General features: G+C 33.8%; 1 protein-coding gene across 2 annotated transcripts; it reads right to left on the reverse strand.

Annotated features, from left to right (window-relative positions):
* Positions 1–2,270: 2,270 nt before the first annotated feature.
* LOC129265884 (zinc finger FYVE domain-containing protein 21-like) lies at positions 2,271–21,612 on the reverse strand. Of its 2 annotated transcripts, XR_010294146.1 has the most exons (8): positions 21,382–21,612; positions 15,239–15,289; positions 12,681–12,849; positions 12,183–12,255; positions 11,123–11,250; positions 9,006–9,133; positions 6,755–7,631; positions 2,271–4,943 (listed from the first exon to the last, which is right to left on the reverse strand). XR_010294146.1 is itself a non-coding variant. In XM_064102350.1 (7 exons), the coding sequence occupies exons 1-7, from the start codon at positions 21,502–21,504 to the stop codon at positions 7,578–7,580; spliced, it is 726 nt and encodes a 241-aa protein (XP_063958420.1). In that variant the 5' UTR covers positions 21,505–21,612; the 3' UTR covers positions 5,538–7,577. The 2 variants fall into 2 exon arrangements, 1 of the variants encoding a protein (XP_063958420.1); XM_064102350.1 differs by lacking the exon at positions 2,271–4,943 and having other exon boundaries at positions 5,538–7,631.
* Between the last annotated feature and the right edge of the window lie 73 nt (positions 21,613–21,685).

A 21,685-nucleotide genomic window follows, 5' to 3' on the forward strand; every position in this document is an offset into this window, starting at 1 on the left:
TGGAAGGCATAAGGGGTTTATATTTTTGTCTCAATGACCTGTTATGATTTCATCCATGTTCTTTGGCTCACAGGATAAAAGTAATGTCTAGCACCAATTTGATGGAAATTGGATTTATTTAAAGGACATCATACAAGATTCATTCTCAGATTATAATATGTTATAATAATGTTCCATCTTTAATATATGAAGAGCTCACTTGCAAAAGGGATTAGGTCCATTTTTCATCAAATTTGATTTTTTTTTTGTCTCAATGTATAGATTTTTAGTAGCTCTATAAGATGATAACAAAGAAAAGTTGAAATTCCCATTAAAAAGAGATCTAAAATGGCAAAGAAAAATCACTTTTTTTTCAAAAGGGGTTAGGTCCATTTCAGTTTGCTTGCAAAAGGGGTTAGGTCCACACATAATTTTTTTTGGAAAAGAATATTTCAAACAAGTGGAGCGCCTCTGGCAGTCTCACCTGCATCACGCGATTCAATATAGCAGCAGTGCTGACTTTGAAAACTACTATAAAATAATTATTCACAAAAAAACACCATTCATATAATGATACAATACTTTGTTCGTTGACAATAAAATGACATTTGACCTTGATCATGCAACCTAAGACTTGTCAGTGATACTTGATTACCCCTATATCCACATTTTATAAACTAAATCTATAAACTTTGAAAGTTATGACAGCAATCTAATAATTACCTCCAAAATGGCCAAAGTTCAATGACCTTAAATGACCTTTGACTTCGGTCATGTGACCTGAAACTCACATGAGATGTTCAATGATACTTGATTACTCTATGACCAAGTTTTATGAACTAGATCCATACACTTTCAGAGTTATGATGGTTATTCAACAAATACCCCCAACATGGCCAAAGTCTAAGTTCATTGACCCTAAATGACCTTGGTTATGTGACTCAAAACTCAGGCAGGATGTTCAGTAATACTTGATTAACCTTATGGCAAAGTTTCACGAACTAGGTCCATATACTTAGTTAGTTATGCTGTCATTTCAAAAACTTAACCTTTGGTTAAGATTTGGATTTGACGCCGCTGCGTCGGAAAAGCGGCGCCTATAGTCTCACTCTGCTTCGCAGGTGAGACAAAAATGTGAAGACAGGTAGATTTCTTTTATACCCAATTTTATGATCTAATGGAAGGGAACCATGATATTTTGGTTTCGCATAAGAATATTGCAACCGTTTATCTAGAATACTCATGAATATTCATAAGAGGGATATAAAAAAAAATATTTTCTTGGATTGGACCTAACCCCTTTTGCAAACAAACTCTTCTGAAGAGCCCATTTGTCAAAAGGGGTTAGGTCCATTTTTCATAAATTTTATTGTTTTCTGTCTCTAAACCTCTAAATTTTAGTCGCTCTGATGAAAACAAAGAACATTTGAAATTCACATGAAAACGTGAATAAAAGTGGCAAAAAAAATCGCATGGGAACATGAGCTGATTGACCATCCATTCTATTAAAAAAACATGCTATACATATATGGTATAAAAATGAAGCCTTAAAATAAATCAAGTTCAAAGAATTATCATGTCCTTTATCCTTGAATTATAAAAATGTGTAAGTGTCCAGTATTGGCAAATGGTGTTTCCCTCATAGACTGCTAAGTTAAATGTAAGGTACCACAGAACAGGGTTCCCAGCTTTTCATGAAAACAAATTCCCTGATGAAGTTTGAAAATTCAGATAATTATTTAAACCCATTCCCAGTTTCGCATGTTTTCTAAGTTGTTGCAGTGAATAAAATGTATTTTTAGTATTAAAACAATAATGTAAGACTAATTAGTACCACCATAACTAGTCATTCAATGGATGTAATGTTGTTTTGATATGCAACAAAATATAACGGAGTCTGACTACCGTTAATTCGACTTTTGGGCGATCAAAATTCACAGATTTTCCCTCTTTTGAGGCATTTTCCCCCGATTTGAGGTATTTTTCATTTTTCCCTGACTGGAAAAAAAAAATACCATTTTGTTTACTCAAGTCGTTTTATTTTTTATGAAATACCTCTTTTGGGCTTCTTAATTGTAATTGAAACACTGAAACAACTTAGATGTGCAAAACAAGTGTCAGATTTTTATGTCAGGTCATGCATAGAATTGAAGAAAAAAAAGGATCACTCAATGAAAATACCCAAGACACTTTTTATATTTTAACTTGGCAATAATTAGTTTATTTTTAACAATAAAGTACTATCAGACATTACTATTTTACAGCTACAATAAATGGATAAGACTTGTACATTACATTTTAGAAAGTTTAATTGCTAATAATAGTGCAGATAAAATATAAATAATATTGTTTGATGCCTACATGTAAATGGCACAATTTAACAGGTTAGCCAACAAATTATTAGACGTAATTGGGTAACTTTGAGACTACAATATTAACAATTTACTGATAAGTTCATCTGATCTGATATTAATTTCAATTAATGAACTAATAAAACGTATAATGTAGAAACAAAATCAATTTCATCATATGATCATTCAAGGGTGTACAAGTTGATTTCACAATTGACAAGTCTGTACCAATTTGTGCTCCTTTAGAATATCAACACTAGGCTAAACCACAAATTTCTGGCTGTCTAATGGGTTTTAGACTGCAAGCTGATAGTGACAGAAAGTAGGTAGGCCATGGTCCCGTAATATAAAGCCTAAGGTTAACGATTATTCATGGGGCTGGTTTATATGACTGATCATACATAATAGTATACGTACAGTAATTAATCCTAGAAATAAGCCCCACAATCGCTAAATAGCTTTATGTTAGGGGCCCATTCTGACATTGTACTGGATTTTATCTGCATTTGAGTACAGAATTTATTTTGAAGATAACACTGAAGATATATATATAAACATTATACAATGGTTTATTGGTAAGTATTCCTATTAAAATGACAATATATCTATGTCACGACTTTGAACATGACCAGATGAGTGTTCACAAAGATTTAACTGTAACTGAAAGTCGCTCTTAAATTGCTAGATGCATGATGAATACTATACTGTGCAGATTGATGTCTAAGCATGCCACACTTCATTCTTTCTGAAACAACTCTGCATCCTTGTTTCGCATCCCAATTTGCTCCACATTTTTAAAAGACTTACACAAAAAGTCTTTTGTGTACCAATTGTTTTTTATTTTTTACAAAGGACTACAGAACGTAGTGGAGAGCTTTTCTCCTATGACCAAACACGCTAATCAAATTTGGAAAGCAAAATTATTATTTGAACTATAATGGTACTCGAATTCAAATGTCTGACACAAAAGAAAAAGAAATTAATAGTGCACATAAACCTTCAACTTATGTATTATCTCTCCATACATGATCAACATTTATTTCATACTGCCATTACAATCTGTTACTTGACTTGAATGTAACTACATGAACATTATTGAACCTATAGGAATCCGAATATGAATGTGAAATAATCCCTATTCTGTAAATATACACCACTGCCAATACAAAATAATGCATAAAGTGGTATTCTATGGATATAAAACAAATGCATAGCAGCTTAAATAGAAATTCAGCAGTTGTCTTGTTGCCACATAAATTGGTGAATACCAAAAACTAGAAATTTAAGATTCAGACAAAATCATACTAGGTATCTAGAAAGGCACACATAAACATTGCCACGATTGAACAAAATTAAACTGAAAAATAAGGCATTATTGTGCACCATCTTCCTCCAATGTGATAAAGCATGCTCTATTTTTCAAAATATTTCCAAAAATAATTAGAATTTGAACACAATGAATATAGCATATATATCATAAATTGTATTTACAGGTATTTCATAATCATATTTATAACCTTTAAACAATAAACCAATAGTAATGGTTAATATACAAACAAATATCTTATCGGCATTTGCATTTTTAGTTTATATTCAATTGAATTTTACAAGCTGTTCAAACATTATGCAATTTTTTACTACTTATCCAATCAAACATAATTCCCAACTTTGCAATATTTATATCAATTAGAAAATTATGATTAATCCGGGAAAAGTAGGATAAAAACAATCCTAATCATGTAGACTTTATATCGTTCATGTCTTTTGAATACAACTTTCTTATACAACTTTCTTATATTTTCATGTAGAGTCATTTATATTTCCATAACTGACAAACGGACATCTACAATACCTATTAACGTGATCTCACAGGAAAAATGCTTTTTTTTTTTTTCAAAAGGTATAATTAAGGAATTATTCAGGTTCAATTAAATAAACTAATTTGAATTTTCTTAAATATTTCAAGACAGTGCATATGTTTTATACTATCATAATAACTCTCCACAATAATAGTAGTGACTGAGTTTAGGCATAAAAACCCTCTTTCAGATTCTTGCAAGAGATCACAAACAGACATCTACACTGCCTATTAACGTGATCTCACAGGAAAAATGCTTTTTTTTTTTCCAAAAGGTATAATTAAGGAATTATTCAGGTTCAATTAAATAAACTAATTTGAATTTTCTTAAATATTTCAAGAACAGTGCATATGTTTTATACTATCATAATAACTCTCCACAATAATAGTTGTGACTGAATTTAGGCATAAAAAACATTTTCAAGATATCATGATCACAATGAAAATATCTGAGAACTGATGTTACATGCAGGAAATAGTAGACCATAATCGTATTATTTACAACAAATACATACATCCCTCAACATTCTTCCTACAAAATCCATACAGTAAGAATGTTTGATAACAAGATTTGCCTGGTTTAAGAAAAAAAAGCCTGGGTAAATGAATATGGGCAATCAACCATGCAATCGATTTCTACAATAGAGCACTCCTAGATGACATCACAACAAAGAACAAAACAATAGCAAACCTGTCTATCATAAAACAATGATTATCGCAATTTTCATGCACAGGTCTTTAAAGGAGAATGAAACCTTTGAAAGATAGCTTATGTGAAAACAGAAAAATCAAAGAATAGGATCAACGAAAGTTTGAGAAAAATTGGACAAATAATGAGAAAGTTATGAGCATTTGAATATTGCGATCACTAATGCTATGGAGATCCTCAAATTGGCAATACGACAAAGATGTGTGATGTCACTTGTGAACAACTCTCCCCATTAGTTTAGTATATATTTCACTTAAATTGCCTCTTTTATCACATCTATCAGTAGATCATGTGTACTTTCTATAGGAGGGCATGTAATACAGCTTTTTGAAGAATACATCATAGATAAAGAGTTTGTATCACCATAAGAAAAAGCAAAAAGATACATTTTGTGGGTATTTTATAGTCCATCAAAGGGAAAGTTGTTCACATGTGACATCACACATCCTTGTCGCATTGCCAATGTGAGGATCTCCATAGCATTAGTGATTGCAATATTCAAATGCTCATAAATTTCTCATTATTTGTCCAATTTTTCTCAAACTTTCTTTGTCCTTATTCTTTGATTTTTCTGTTTCGACACACGCCTACTTGTTCCAAAGGTTTCATTCCCCTTTAACCATTAGTCCTCCAAAATGGCTGCTCATGAGAACCCTTAATTTTAATTTCACATAGTAATCAATGCAATCGATTGTAAAATCAATCCCACAATCAATCATGAAGCTTTTGTTACTGGGACAAGGTCAGTAGGTCACCAAGAAAAATTCAGGATCATCGTTAAGCTTGTGCTAATGTTTTATTCTTAAAAAGTGGTAGGGGCAGACCCAAGGATAAAACATCCATTCAATAGTATTACTATATTACAGACACATGGACATCCAGCAACTCCACTGCCAAATCAAAACAAAGGGGGAAACATTTACAGTAGTAAAATAGAAATCTCCCATTTACCACATTACAAAATTCCACTGAAATGAAACTTCTGTTTATGGTATGGCAGTCAATCTCTTTTTACGGGTTCATTACATTCCTTGTTCATTCTAATATACAAAGAAAAATACAAACTTGACAGATTCACCTCTAAAAATGTTGATGCTTGTGTCAAAGTTTTCACAGGTGAATAAAGTGTGCACTGTGAAATGAACACTCAATCAAATTTAATACAAAAACCACAGAATCTAGATACTAAAGATTCACAGAAAATATGGCAAGAAAGTAATTATTTGATTTCACACTCCTGTTTTACACACTTGTTTTTGTTCTGGACCTAAATGTGACTCGGTGTAGAGCATGCAATATAAATGTGGTATGAATCATTGTTAGAACTCACATTAGGTGCTGGAGGCGAAGAGCGAGTGAAGTTTATCAAATTTGTGCTTCAATATAACACTGATAACACCACCGACTTTACTGAGAACACCACCGAATTTGAATGGAGTTAGCCCAGTGATAACCAGCTTTTTGTATGTAGCGTGTACCAAATTTGTAGGTTTTCTCTTTTTCTCTCCCCTACCCCCCCCCCCCCCATTCCTCACAATCCTCTTCCTACTCATTTCTTTCTCTCTGTGATCAAACAGTAATTTTGATAGTCCGTCTAGTTTATATTTTTCTTTACTTGTATCAAACCAAAGTTAAATAAATAATACTGCAATTATCAGAAAATAATGTGGAAATTATGAAATAACAGTCTATTATTCCAGTAATAACTTTCAACCACATAACATATAGGCCCACTATTCATCTACAGAGTTGTTTAATGTTATACCAGAACGCATTACTCCAGGCATTTGTTAAGCAAATAATTGGCAGTTTTATAACAAAAGCCAAGAATAGAGAGACAAAACTGGAAATGAAAACTTTCATCTACTGTAAAGAGATACACACAGGCAATACACTTCATTATAGCGTTCAATATTTTCTCTCACTTTACATGTACATTACACCAGAAACAGAAGCGTTCTTCCTCACAAATGCACTGATTAGAACACCAGAGAAGAATAGAATGGTCTCCAATCACTTCTCTCACCGCCATCATCATTGTGGAGCTGTATGTGATACCCTGTGCAGTGTTTCACAAAGAATTTACCAGTCAGAAACACAGGGGTGTGACGCTGGACAGCAACAGAATGGTGTCCAATCATTTCTTACACCGCTGCTGCCAATGCCCACCTGTTTGCAATATCCTCTGTGTAGTGTTTCACAAAGGGTTCACCATTCAGAGATACACACATACAGGTGTCGGATGCCAGGCAGGAATTAAATAAAGCCTGATTGTTTGTTATCCTGCTGTGGCAATATCCAGTATGAAGTACTCTTATCACCTTTCCCATTCAGAATTAAATATTCAGAAACATAAACACAAAAGTATGTTGTTACACAGAAGTGAAATAGTGTCACATCTCTCTCCATATCACCACCATATTGCAGCTTTCCAGTGTCTTGTATCCACGCACAAAGAAGAGACACCGTCCAACAATCCATTCCCAATAATTCTTCTGCAAGTGTTTGTGTCTAAAGCTGACATAGGATGAACGTGAATAAGAAAATAAAAATGGTCTCTGCTTATTTCAATGCTCAGCTATATAAACTATAGTTTATATTTACAGATGATAATCTTGCAGGAGATGAGTTGCACAAAAATGGCCATGCCTGGATGAAATGTCTATTACTGTTAGTGCTTTTAAGGGCTTGGGAGCTCTTCTCGTCTCTTAGCTTCGTTCAGAAGTTTGTAAGCCTGTTGATCAAACAAAAACAAAAGTAATATTTCATCAAGAAATTATTCTACATCACAACAAATTCACACAAATACATGTATATTGCATCCAATATGGCATTTAGGCCCCTACGTGAGATTTACACGTATAATAGAGATTGAGAAGTCATTGAGTATAGTGTATGTCGGGACATGTTGTGATGTAGTCTTGAAAAGGAGATTTTTATAGAGGGATGAGGAAGAGCCACTGATGTGAGAATCTTATGCCTAATGCAGGAGACTTGTAGTGTCTGGCATATCGACAGTGTTAAATGGGTTCAGTAGGAACTAGAACGAATTGGATGATGTAGGATAAACCTAAAGATCCTGACCACAGCGAATAAGCTACATAATACAACCAAGATTTATGCATATCTACTGCTTGCCAGCTGAGTATTTTGCCCAAGAGTAACTCAATTATTGTTATTATTTTTTATTGTTGACTTATATTGCACTTCTCACCAGTGTGAAGTCAGTGACATTATTCTGTGTCAGGATTTTTGTGATTACAAAGGTTCTTACAAGGAAAAACTGTACTATTTTGTATTTTCCAGATTATACATTTGATTTTCTTCATGATTGTCAGATGGAGATATCATGAGTAGAATTCAGTCAAGCTTAAAATGATAAGACCTATAGCTGTGAACTACTTTATGTCATGCTTAATTCCTGCCTATTTGGTTCAGCTTTCCATTTCTATTTGCATTTAGATTATACACGATAGTTTTTCCTGGCATACCAATCTTGGTAAAGAGCTGCAAGTCTTTATCCATTTTAGCACTAAATATTGTCAGTGTTATTTTTGTCTACAAATTGTAAAAATATAAATTGTAATCTAGAAATCAAGAAAATAATCAATCTTTTGTATGTACAAGCCTATGTAATCAAAACCCTCCATAAACAATGTGACGGCATGTGTTTCAGGCTGTAAAGATGCACAATAAAGTTTACTTTCAAAACCCACTTATTTTATAGGCAAAATACTCAGCTGGCAAGCAGTCAATATGCATACAAATCGCATCGTTGTGTTTTGTAGTTTATAGGGTTCTGATTTGCTAATTTCACTTTTAGCTCCGGATGGGGTCTGTAATTTTGCCCAAATCACAAAGGAGGATTAAACAAAGAGCAATTACAAAACCATGGACCATGCAGATATTGTGTATAATTCAGCATGTACACTGAAAAGGTCCAATCGTAAAGACATGCTTTTTGCAAAGGGTGCTACGATAAGCCCGATTATAAATAAAATCTGCATAGTCCATAGTTTTGTTCCCCCTCCTTGTTTAAAACCCTTTTATAGTGAATTTGGCATATATGTATTGCATATAAGTGGTAATTCACTGAGAAAAATTATACCTTTTGTAATGCGACAATCCAAGCAATGGATTGTTTCCTGGATGAATCATCAGGGACCGTCATAGTAACCTCTCTCATCTCATCAATATACTTATATAGAATGGTCACAGCTTTAGGAATCATATGACCTGCAAACATAAGATCAAGAAAGAATTCATGGAAGTTTTGATTTTAACTCTATCTTGAATTATATATAGCCCTGAATTACAATGTGATGGGTAACAAAATCATGCTATGCTATTTTGATTTTCATTGCATAACAAAACAAACGTGAACGTTGCTTATAATGCGCGTGTGAAATGCAAGGAATGCTTGAAAATATTGCAAGCAATTACATGCACTAGGACAAATACAGATATCCACATTTGGGGCATGGCATAATGAAATAAACCATAAAGGGTTTTTAATAAATAACATGAAAACTAGCCAACACTTCACAAGTCAAAGAAATTTGGGGGAAGGAGGATCTTATCAAATAAATGGGTTGAATAATGCACTATCAGTATTTTTCTAATTTTTCAGTAATAATAACTGAAAATAAGTACTACTTTAGCAGCTCATAAGACGCACTGCTAAATTTGAAAGGAACAAGACATTCTATGACAAACAATGAAATTTAAAAAAATACAGAAACTGACATTGAAACTATAGTAATTAAAACATCAACATACATGAACACAACATGATGTTAAATAGTACTAATACACCTGCTTACCAGAATTCAAATTGCATGCATGCTTTTTACACAAAGTTTGTTAAAAGCTCTGGCAACCTGAAAACTGGCCAGAGAATGCCAGACATAGCAACAAGTAATGTATGCATACTGGATTCCACGTATTGTAGTTTATCAATGACATTTCAAATGAATACCATGTTACTAGGAATCAAAGAAAGAAGCCTTCATAAATTTGAATAACTTTAGTAAACAGGTCTATCTACAATAGGGTAACAACATCTACAAGTTGTAATAGAATCAGGAATGCATAACCAAGCAAGGATGGGTCAAGACAGATCACAATGCAGCTAAACCTGAGGGTATGATGCCCCCCTCTGATCTCAGTCACTCACCACAATGTCCAATGCGAAGTTAAGTGTGCAGAGGAAAATAAAAGTGAAAGCATTAGTGTGTGTTGGAAATGGTGCTACTGATGACTACATGTACAGCTGCAGAATCCAGTTTATCATATCAACCAGTAGGTAAGTTTCCCAAAATTATCTTAACACCACTACGGATTTTATAGACAGAAGTACTTGATTTATAGTCATGGGCACAGCCACTGAAAGCAATTAACATTAACAGCATGAACAATTTCTTATGCACACAAGTTAATAGGTGATATCACGGTTCCTCGAGACATGGCTTTGAGTTGCATTTAGCAAAATCACCGGCTGCAGCACATCTCTTGTGCGAGATTATTAGTGTACTATATACGATAGCATATCCAGCATTAACTATGACAAAGAAATGTATGGGCCCATGCACAAGCATAGTATAGTCACTAGTATTGCCCTAAACAATGGGGCCCATGAAATGTGTTGTAGGATCTGATGCTGGATAGGTGCCTAATTTACACTGTAAAACCTTGCAATACGTGTGAGTGGATCATGAGATTGAATCTGGAAGAACCATTCTCAGAGTGATTGGGAAATGATAATTATGATCAGATATTAACCTTGTTATAATGTAACTCATAATATGCACTGCACACAGAAATGCATGTTGGGGCTCAGACACAAGTTCAGCCGTAACATTTTAGCCATTTTCTGTCACATTTTTAATGTTGGGGCATCAGAAGGGCAATCCTTTTGTAGACGACTCTTCCCATATTTTTTTTCTTTCTTCATAACTTGAAAATCAGTTTGTATTGTCAGTGTGATGAAAGTTACATTTTTATGAATGCGTTTGAAGTTTTCATCAATACCATTGCTTCATCTTGAACTATTTCCCCCTGGAAATATCGTCTACAGTCTGCACCTTGATATTACAACAAGTTTCAATGTTATTAACTGAAAATCAATCCTAATTTCATCATAAGACAGAGAAACTGTTTTATTTTTCAAGTTCCTTGTAATTGTTTTCGAACTTTATCTTTCAACAAATTGGACCAAATTCTTACCATTGACGTTTGTTTCTGAAGTCATAATCTGTAGGTTTTGGATACTGAGTAGAGCTACAGGATCATGAACCCACATTGTTGTCTTTGTGTTCTCTTTATCAGGCTTCTCATCATTGAACAAGATATTCCTGAAAAATATGGATTAAATAATTATTTAACACAAATGAGAAAAATAAGAATAGCAACATAATTATTCTGTGAAAGACTTTTTCTACCCACAGGTACAAAAAGTTTTGCATTTACAATTTTTGTCAATCTCATTGCTGTGATTATGCAACCATATTTTCTAATGTGCTCCACACATTCCCAGACTGGGCCAGATTGATTTTCTTTTTCTTTTTCATACCATTTCATAAATCATAAATAAGAGCTATAAATCAGCAATACTCACTTGTATTAATCATCAACATTATTTGTAGTACGATTAATAGTACCAGTAGTCTCTAAATTCGATACACACCGTTGTACTACATCTCACAAATGAAACAATTTTCAAGATTTTGGGTTAGAGTGAACTGATGTCAATGCACTTTCATTTTTCTGAACAAAAACATTTTACAGCTACATTTGAAGCATAATGACATGGACACGAATGGAAAAACAACATCATGCTTAAAAAAGAAAAATAGAAATTGTGCTTTTGGTGGTCAACTTTGAAAAGAGAGGAACAATTTCATCATTGCCAACATAATAATCGTTATTTTCGAGCGGCTATTTTTTCCTTTCAAATTGGTGAGATTGCTGAATGAAGGGGCCTTTTCATCATTTCAAGGTCTTCTTTTTTGAGCATCAAACAATTGTGTAGTTAAAGCAAATATCATTATTCTCCAGTAAGTAGAATATCTATTTTCTAAATATTCTTGAATATTTTTTGTGGCAGATATTGGGGGCAACTGTAGAAAAGACATAAGCTAGTCACCCAGAAGCATTCCATTTGAGGAATCTTAAGGGTGATTTGGGCAGTGATGAGGGCAAGATCAACCGCCGCCATCATACATTTCCTTTAATGATTGCCAATCTGAGATAATATTCATTGTGGATGACTGTTATATATATATACCTATGATTTGATGTCAGCTTGCAGTAACTGCTGGTTTGTCCCTCTTCCGGGGTTTCCACTGAAAAGTTACAGCCTAAAAATTTAAAGATAATAGTTATTACAAATAAATGACATTGGCATCTTTTACATCAAGGAAATATCTTCATCTGTTGCAAAATGGAAATTAATTATACATTTTTCTATTTAAATGTCAGCTTTTGAAAAATAACATTCAACATAACCAATCATTTTCATCCACCCCCCCCCAAAAAAAAAAACTAGAGAAATTACACTTTTCCCTCAAAGGTATCAATGTATACTTGTTTAGCATTTATGATATAAAAATACAGCAGATTTGCAACTTGAATTTGCAACAATTGTAGTAGGTCCTAGAAAATTAAGCAAAGACAAGAGCTGAAATAATGTATATCAGGTACATTATTGTATGTCTTTCACTACCAGTATATCTGATTAATCGGTATGGGGATGAACAATACATAAAACGAACCCTGATCTTACCATTCATAAGTGCCTTTAAGTGCTTGTTGAAGAATTCATTCTCTTTCCTAGTGAAGGTTGCACACTCCTCACACAGTCTGACTGGATCTACAAAGTTCATTCGAGGAAGGAGAACCTTTGTTGAACAGCATGGCCCACAGAAACATTTACCACATCGCCGACAGTGATGCTATGGTAGATGAGAAAAAAAAAGAGAAATTAAAATACTGTGTGGTAATATGCTTCAGATGTTCTTTATGCAATATCAATTAATAGGAAATGACTGTTTTCTCTAATATAAAGGTAGAAATATAAAATGATTTTTTATTTTAGTGAGATTTTTCCCCTCTTCACTCCTTATACCGGTAACTTGCCTACATATGCTCTCTCTCTTTAACAGAAAAAAAAGAGTGAAGAAACAAATTGTAAAGGTTTGGATCTGTTTTGGAATCAAAACAGCATAATCATGTTCAGTCCTTACCTTTAAATATGTAATCAAAATAGTACTTAATAAGCATCATATTTTTCATAATTTTTACACTGTGCACTGTTTTTAAATCTGGTTTGACTTGAAACCAATCAAAAATCATCTGGAATTCTATGCAAATAACGTGTGACTCCTTGACCTGAGTGACTCTAGTTTATTTCTTCATCAATGTGAGCGTGTTTACACAAAGCAAAGAGGTATAATGAAGCCTGGTGATTTTAGGTCCAAAGTCCACAAATAAGGGCCTTGTAGTAAATCATGCCATATCATATCGCTTCAGTGATACGAATTTGAGACACCTTTTCCTTCCCATTGGCTAACATTTCTTATATAAAAAAGCACACACACATCTAGTTTTATACGTGAAAATGAGGATGACGCTCTATGAGTACTGGGTTGTAGTTCAAAATACCAACCATAGGACACTGTGAACTTGAAAAGTATTTTTATTTTTTAATAGTTAAAAATCCCAAGTAAATTTGATAAAGATAGCATTTTTTCAACTGTAATTTTTTGCAATTAGTCAATTACACATTATTTCATTGTTAGATATTTTAAATCAATGGTATTACTTAGTGTTTCACATATCAGTTAAAACTTATAAAAGACAAACTGATCTCACTACTACTACAGTGTATTATAAGGCATTTACTAATTTCCAAGTTTCATGAACTAGGTCCACATACTTTTTAAGTTATGATGAAATTTCCAAAACTTGACCAGGTTACGTTAAGATTTCATTGTTCATTCTATTGACCCTAAATGACCTTTAATCTTCATGTCATGCCATGTCACCTGGAACTCAGGCAGGATGTTCAGCAATCATTCATTCACTTTCTAAGTTGTGATGACTTTTCAAAATCTTTATAATATTTTTAATGTTGACGCCACCATTTGAAAAGCAGCGACTATAGTCTTGCTCAGCTAGATGTATGCAGGCGAGAGAGACAAAATATAATTTGTGTAAAAGATGCTACATAAATGCCCAAGCAACTGAAATTGGAAATGAGGCATTGATCTTTTTTACTTTCATGAATTAACTAACACAACTCCAGCCAACTACAAGCAAATATATCTAGAAAAAAAACAATATGATAATTTATCGTCCATAACAAAATCATCAAGTGGAAAAAAACAGTTACATAAATGCAATTAGCAGTGAATATCTACAAAACTACTACCCTTTTTACACACGCTAAAATTTCCTTAACCCCGTACTATAGGTGGGGCTAAATTGCCATTTAGCCCCACCTATAGTACAGGGTTAAGCTTAGCCCACTTTCTTTTTACACAGCATTTTTGCGAAGTGGGCTAACCCCACCTTTAGTACGGGATTATTTGGCCCTGCAAAAAAGCAGGGTTATCCCAGCAATTGCGGTGCTAAGAGCGATAGTACGGGGTTAAGATCGCTAGTGTAAAACGAAAGTGGGCTAAGCTTAACCCCGTATTATAGGTGGGGCTAAATGGCAATTTGGCCCCACCTATAGTACGGGGTTAAGGAAATTGTAGCGTGTGTAAAAAGGTACGAGTGCAGTACTTGTACTACGAATGATCGACAAAAACCACTAGTCCAGGGTTAGCGAGTTTCGTGTGTGAAAAGCAAGCATTCCTTATCCGGGGTTAGCAATAACAATTTGGCATGTGTAAAAAGGGAAAAAATAGTACGGGGTTAAGGATAGTACGGGGTTAGCGATAGTCCGGGGCTAAGAAAATCCAGTGTAAAAAGGGTATACATGTATTTCAGATGGTCAAAAAGGCAGACCCCCCCCCCCAAAAAAAAAAAAGCCAACAAAACTCAAGGCCCAAAATTCCACATCAATATCACATATTTCAATGACATAGAACTGGAGTTATGGATATTCCTCCCTCATGTGATCTAACATCAATGTTTTTATTTTTCTGCATACTTTTTAAAAACAAGGCATGTCAGAAAAACAACAATGAATGTACATTAACTGATCCCAGGCATTACATGGTTTAGAACAGGTTAAAGGAAGAACCCATAAGAAAGAAACATCTATCAATTTGAACCACTTTATTGGTAAAGAGGAATATTAAAAATGAAAAAAAAAAAGGAATGTGCAATACTTACCCTTCTTTTTACCAGATCATATTTAGCTTGGCATTTCATGCAATAATGACACTGTAAATAAGAAAAAGAAAAAGAGAATCAGTAAACAAAACTCTTGATAATCAATTTTTTCCCCCAATTTTTAGAGGTTCTATGTTACTCCAGAAGAGAGTATTAAATTGTAAAAAAAAATATGTAATTCCTACTGTATACTTATAATTTACTTCATGAAAATTTTTGTTATAAAAGAATGGTAAAGGAGATAAACATTGTCTCTGAAACACACAGCCCCATAGCCAGGGTTTTTAATTTAGGGGGTATGTTTCCTTCTCTTCCTTGCCTGAAAATGTGACGAGCACAAAATTTTTTAAAAGCCCTCACTCAGTAAATGCTGTTGGACACTTGGTCCCCTATAAACTGTTTTCCTTCCCTATGTTTTGTTGCTTTGGATTATTTTTTTTGGGGGGAGGGGTTCATTCGAGCCCCCTGAACCCCCTTGGCTTTGATGATATAGAAGCATGATTTAGATTTTCAAACTGACAAATACAATCTTTCCTCCAAGTACATTAAGACATTATTAGTAGCAAGTTGTTCTCAAACTATTTTTTAAAAATCACTATTAAGTTGGAACATTCCATGTGGACTCAAAAACAAGTGTTATCATAATTTTCACAACTTTAAATTAGGTACCCATTCACTTTACACATGATTTGTGGATTTTGATTAGAAAGGCTCTATTTCGAGGTTGTCACATGAAATGCCTGAAATTCAAATATTATTCCTCATTTTAAGTCAGATTTTATAATGAGCATCTGTGTATGTATTGCAGGTGTAAAAATTGTGGTTGTTGCATGTCTCCTTTTATTAGAATGGTGCAGATACACGTATGCGCAGACAAGGGCCACTGCGCAGACTTGGGGCACCTTTCTGCCAACCATATGAATGGGGTCCCATGTCTGCGCACCTATTTTTAAACTTAAGATTTAACATGAATTTTTTACTTCACAAAATAATCAGTTGATAATTAAATATTCTTATAAGTGTGCCAAAAATCTTATAAAAATTTGAAAGAAATATATGATTTTCTTGAGGAAAACCTTGGCCAGTCTTCTTCAGATTGAACAAAAAAAATGGTCCCCATGTCTGCGCACCCATTCACTTTAGTCACACGATTAAATTTATATGAGATAGACTTGGTCACATATTAATGAATTACTTGGAAGGGGGAAGAAAATGCCAAACGGTATGTATAATAATGATTTATTGTTAAATTTACGAAAAACATAATATTTCAATAAATATTTGATTGATTTGCCTTCTAAAATAAGCAAAGAAATTCCTCTTGTTCAAACATCATACAATGACTTTATGTCAGTTCAAAATCACTCCTCATCCTTGTATTTTCAACCAACATCTGTTTACAAAATTTCTAATCATGTTTCTACTTTATAATCATCAAAGGCGTACGGCTCTAATGATATTTCTCCAAAAGTCATTAAAAATTTGATTCATTTAGGGATGCCAGTTGGAATTGATCAGAGGGCCTGAAAATCACCTAGAATACAATATTTGTACACAAAAGTGCTAAAACTATGGCCTGAAAATTAATGGCGAGAGCCTGAATTCAGGCTTTTGCCTGAAAACTGGCATCCCTGATTCATTGTAATCCCTATGTGATATTTTCAATAAGTCATTGATTCAAGGTACTGTCCCAAAAAAAATTAAAATAGCTAAAGTAATCCCACTATTAAAAAAGAATGACGGTAAACTAAAAACATTGTGAATTACAGACCTGTTGCATTGTTACCCATATTCTCAAAAACTCTCATGAAAATAGTGTACAAAAGACTAAAGATTTCCTTCAACTTCATATCTTGATCCCACAACATTTTGGCTTTTGAAAGAATTGCTCTCCAAGTATGGGTGTTTTGAATTTGGTAAAAACTAATAGTGGACAATTTTGTGTGGGTTTGTTTTTTAAATATATTGAAGGCAATCGACACTACTGATTAATTACTGATCATGATATATTATTAAACAAGCTTGAGCATAATGGTAATCATGGGGTAGCCTTAAATTGGTTTAAAAATTACAATAATAGATTACAGCATTTAATGATCAATGGAGTTAAATCACAATCTAAGGCCGTGTTTATGCTTCCACTTTTCAGGCCAGAATCAGCGTTTCCATAAGTGATAAGTCCAAAACACGGGTGCATCTATGCTTACTTTCAGTTAAACAACGTTTAAAACGCCGATCGTACACTCACAAAAAGGTGCGTTTGTAAACGTTGTTTGACCAGAATCAGGCTTTCTGGGGAAGTATAAACAGTAACACAATCGTAAACGTGTTTAAATGACGTCCTTTGGTACATGCTTCTGGTGAGATGAAAATCCGTGAGCAAATACAGTCGCATTGCTCCATGGTCGCATGTTACCTCCATGGAATTACCTCTCATCTCCCTTGTTACATTTGCATGTGTGATAATTGATTTAAGTATTACTCTTCCAATTTGTCATCATGATGAATGTTGAGGGATAATTTACAAAAAAACCTGGAACATGAGTTATAATGAGACATCGCCAGATGCCCCAGTAGCATTTACGAATAGATGTTTTATTATGTATACTTTAATATTTTTTTTTCACTTTTATTTTATCCTCACCATAGTAGAAATTATATGGCTTTGTCAAGTAGCTCCATGCAATTACTAAAATATTGGAAATTGTTCGATGTTTAAATAACAGTCGATAGTACCTTCCCCATAACAACTAAAAAAAAAATAAAAAAATCAGTGTTGTTATGGGGAAGGTACATCGACTGTAAAATCGAAAAAGGGCGTGCCCAATTTGACCTCACTTTCCTGCTCAACGAAAATTACAATACGAAGCCAGCTGGAGTTCGTGATTTCGCCTCTGAAAAGTTGAGCATAAACAGCACTCCCAGAACCATGTTTACGATCGGCGCTGACGTTTGAAATTGCTGATTCTGTCCTCGCAATGGAAGCATAAACACACTCTAGGAAGGTAAATTATGGGGCACCCCAAGGTTCAGTCTTGGGTCCCTTATTGTTCTTGATTTATATCAATGACATTACAAAGTTCATCACAGTTGTTATCATTCACTTTTTGCTGATGACACTTGCTTTCTCTCCTATCACAAAATATGCATAATCTTATATTGTCGACAAATAATGAAGTTCAAAATAGGCTATATGGTCGCATGTCATAAGGTGGTCCAATTTCGCGACCAGGGTAAAAATGGTCAAAAATTTAATTTTTTGATATGTTATAGCTATTACCTTTCTCTAAATAATGGAAAAGTTTTAAGTCTCGAATACCTTTATTTTTTTCCTTAAAATGACTAATTAACAGCTAATTATTACATAGACGTCAATGTAAATGTGATTTTGAAATGTGTTTTTCTCAAATTGGACCTGCTGCACATAAAATGGTGTCAAAAGTTAATGCAACATTGGATCACCCTAGTAAATTGCAGTTATAATCTTGAAACATCAATAATTAAATCTGTACCAAATATTGAATAATTATCTATTATTGTATGCATATTAATTATACTAATTAATTAACAGTATTTAATTTCACATTTTTGCCCCCAAAATACCTGTCACTGTATTTATATGCTTGGCAAAATGACAACATCATGGGTAGAAATGTTTGTTGCAATGATACACAACATTTGTACTAAAAATCAAGATTACAAATTAGATAATTAACCAAATCTCTCCGGTTTACTAATTGATTAGGTTGCAGATCAGAGCTGACATACACATGTATTCCATTGCTGCATATATTCAAAATTGTCAAATTTTTATGACATTCAGTTGTTCCCTGCTTTAAAACGCCCAGAAATATGAGGATAACAGTCATATTACATATTATAGTAAGTTGTTAATTAGGTTTAATTAATATTTTATCATTTACCGCATCCACCGGCTCCGCCACCCCTGTTACTTCAAACTTAATGTGCTATAGTTTTTGTTCCTGATATTGTATTGATCTAATTCATAGTAATATATTTAGCCTATAGTTCTAGCTTCAAAATTAGATATTACTCAATAAATTTGGTCAAGATGCTGTGATGTAGCAACAATTTATCCACGGCACCGTGTGGAAAATTGTTCATACGCCACCCTTTTTGCATACCCAACTTATGAAATGCGACCATATACACTAGTAAAACACATTATGTTGAATTTAAAACAGGGGTAGAAGAATCCTTGATTCATTATCAATAGGTCATCAGATCAAACAGAGTCAAGATGTGCGATTTCTGGGAGTAGATGATCATTTATCATGGAAAAATCATGTCAGCAATGTTAGTACCAAGGTTTCAAGGAGTGTTGGCGTGATATACGTTCTTTTTACCCCAACAAACTTTAGTAACTCTATATAATGCTATCATTGTGGCTATTACGTTGTGCCTCATTTAATTTATTGTAATGTTGCATGGGGAAAAAAATACTTTGGAGGAATCATTTAAACAAACTACTAATCCTTCAAAAGAAAGTTATCAGATTCATTACATATTTGAATTATAGAAGTCCAAGGATTCCTTTATTTCTGCAGCTAAATATTCTGCCTCTTAATGATTTAGTATCCTTGAACTGTTTATTCTGTACAAATCACAATTGACTCAAAACTCTTCATATCTAACAGATCTATGCATTTTTTGTTAACTCCAAGATTCAATTCACGTCAGAGAAATCTTATCCATCAACCATTTGCATGAACAAAAACTGCTTTAAATTAATCTGTGATAGCTTGTATCAAAGAATGTAATAGATTACTGGTAGGCCTACCACAAAGCATTTAGGATCCAGTCCCACACTGCCTATATTCAAAAATGCATGTCAAAAATACTCATTTGAGAGCTTGCAAAATGTCTTAAATTAATCTTTTGTTTACTTTCTAGTCTATCTGTACTAATACTATCATGGTGTGGTAGGTTATTACAAAATGACTATCATTGTAAATATATAACATATCATCAATATTTTTATATAATGTCAGATCTTCCTTTGTTTTGTTGTTGTTATATTAATATCATTAAGGGGCCCTTTCACAAGCTCTATACATGTATTGTCTTTGCCAACCTTTGTACTAAATATTTGTACTATATCACCTGGGGCCTGTTGCATAAAACTTTTTACCTGAGAAAACTCTGGTAAAAACTGAAAACTAAGGACAAGTAAGGTTAGTCTGATTTCTGCCATTGACTTTAACACAGGGCAAAAATTCCAGTAAAAACAACCCGAGTTTTCTCAGGTAAAAAGTTTTATGCAACGGGCCCCTGATAGGTTTGAATAAACTTATATCACTTATAATATCTGATTCAGTGATTTTGATTGAATAACTATAAGGCTGCATTTTTAGGCCGTTAATAATTCAATGCCTGATATTCAACAATTTTCCATCATTTCGAGTCAGATTTTTTAATGAACATCTGTTTTGATTGCAGGTGTAAAGTTTGTGGTCATTGCGTATCTTTATTTACTAGAATCGCGCGGAAATATACGCATGTGCACAGACTTGGGGAACCTTGCCATACAATGTATGTATTAAGGTTTTGACATGAAGATGAAGGTCAACATGAAATAAGTCAAACATTTCTATTGTTATTGTTTGGATTTCATATAAACTTTATTTTTTCAGTTCACTGGGTCCATGATCTTTAGACTTTACAGCTCTGTGGCTGCCTCGGCAGTGGAGCTCTGTCTGATTATTAAATTTATTGCCATGTCTGCCTTCAGAGAAAAAAATTAATAAAAAAATAACAAAAGACAAACAGGACACATAATTTTTGACAGATCTATTTTTTAAAGTAGGCCTAGAGGCTAGAGTCTATCTATGTCTTAGACAGTTAGAGTAAGACTAAGTTAGACATTGACCCGGCCAGCTCAGTTCCGGTGAATATGAAATTAAATAAATTATTTTCACCTGTTCAGCAATCATGCAATAGCACAAGCAAAAACAAATACAAACACACAAACACCCTAAATTGTCAACCTGTCCCTCCCTACCCAGCACTACACTGTTACTGTTACTGTTACAGTGCATCATGCATCATCGCATCGCTATATCACAACACTGCGCGCCAGACTCCTGTGGCTGTGCAAGAATCAAACAATCAAGGTTCTCTACCTGTTCGTCTGGGATCCAAGGTGGTTCTTGTAGCTGAAAAGGACTTGTGTCTTTCTCCTCAACACTCACCATACGAAGCCCACTTTTACTCCTCACCAACTGTTTGCCCGACGTAGCCATCATTTTTTTTACATTTCTGGTTGAACTTCCAAGAAGAACATCACAGACTTGACATTGACAACATCAACACATTATTTTCTGCGTGCACCGTACCGCCTACTTTCGTGAATTGTCGCCCTCTCTCGACCGGGCGCGGCGCAAAAAGAAAATAAATAGCAGCAACCAATCAAAATCAAGGATTCCA

This window comes from Lytechinus pictus, chromosome 7, assembly GCF_037042905.1.
Source record: "Lytechinus pictus isolate F3 Inbred chromosome 7, Lp3.0, whole genome shotgun sequence".
In the NCBI taxonomy this organism is placed as follows: Eukaryota; Metazoa; Echinodermata; class Echinoidea; order Temnopleuroida; family Toxopneustidae; genus Lytechinus; species Lytechinus pictus.

Bases quoted from the DNA above. Each gene is read 5' to 3' on its own strand.
- LOC129265884 (XM_064102350.1), bottom strand. From the start codon at position 21,504: ATGATGGCTACGTCGGGCAAACAGTTGGTGAGGAGTAAAAGTGGGCTT. The intron at 12,256-12,680 runs GTAAGATCAGGG...TTAAATTTTTAG, and splicing joins CTTAAAGGCACTTATGAATG to GCTGTAACTTTTCAGTGGAA. The intron at 9,134-11,122 runs GTAAGAATTTGG...TTATGTTTGCAG, and splicing joins TTCAGAAACAAACGTCAATG to GTCATATGATTCCTAAAGCT.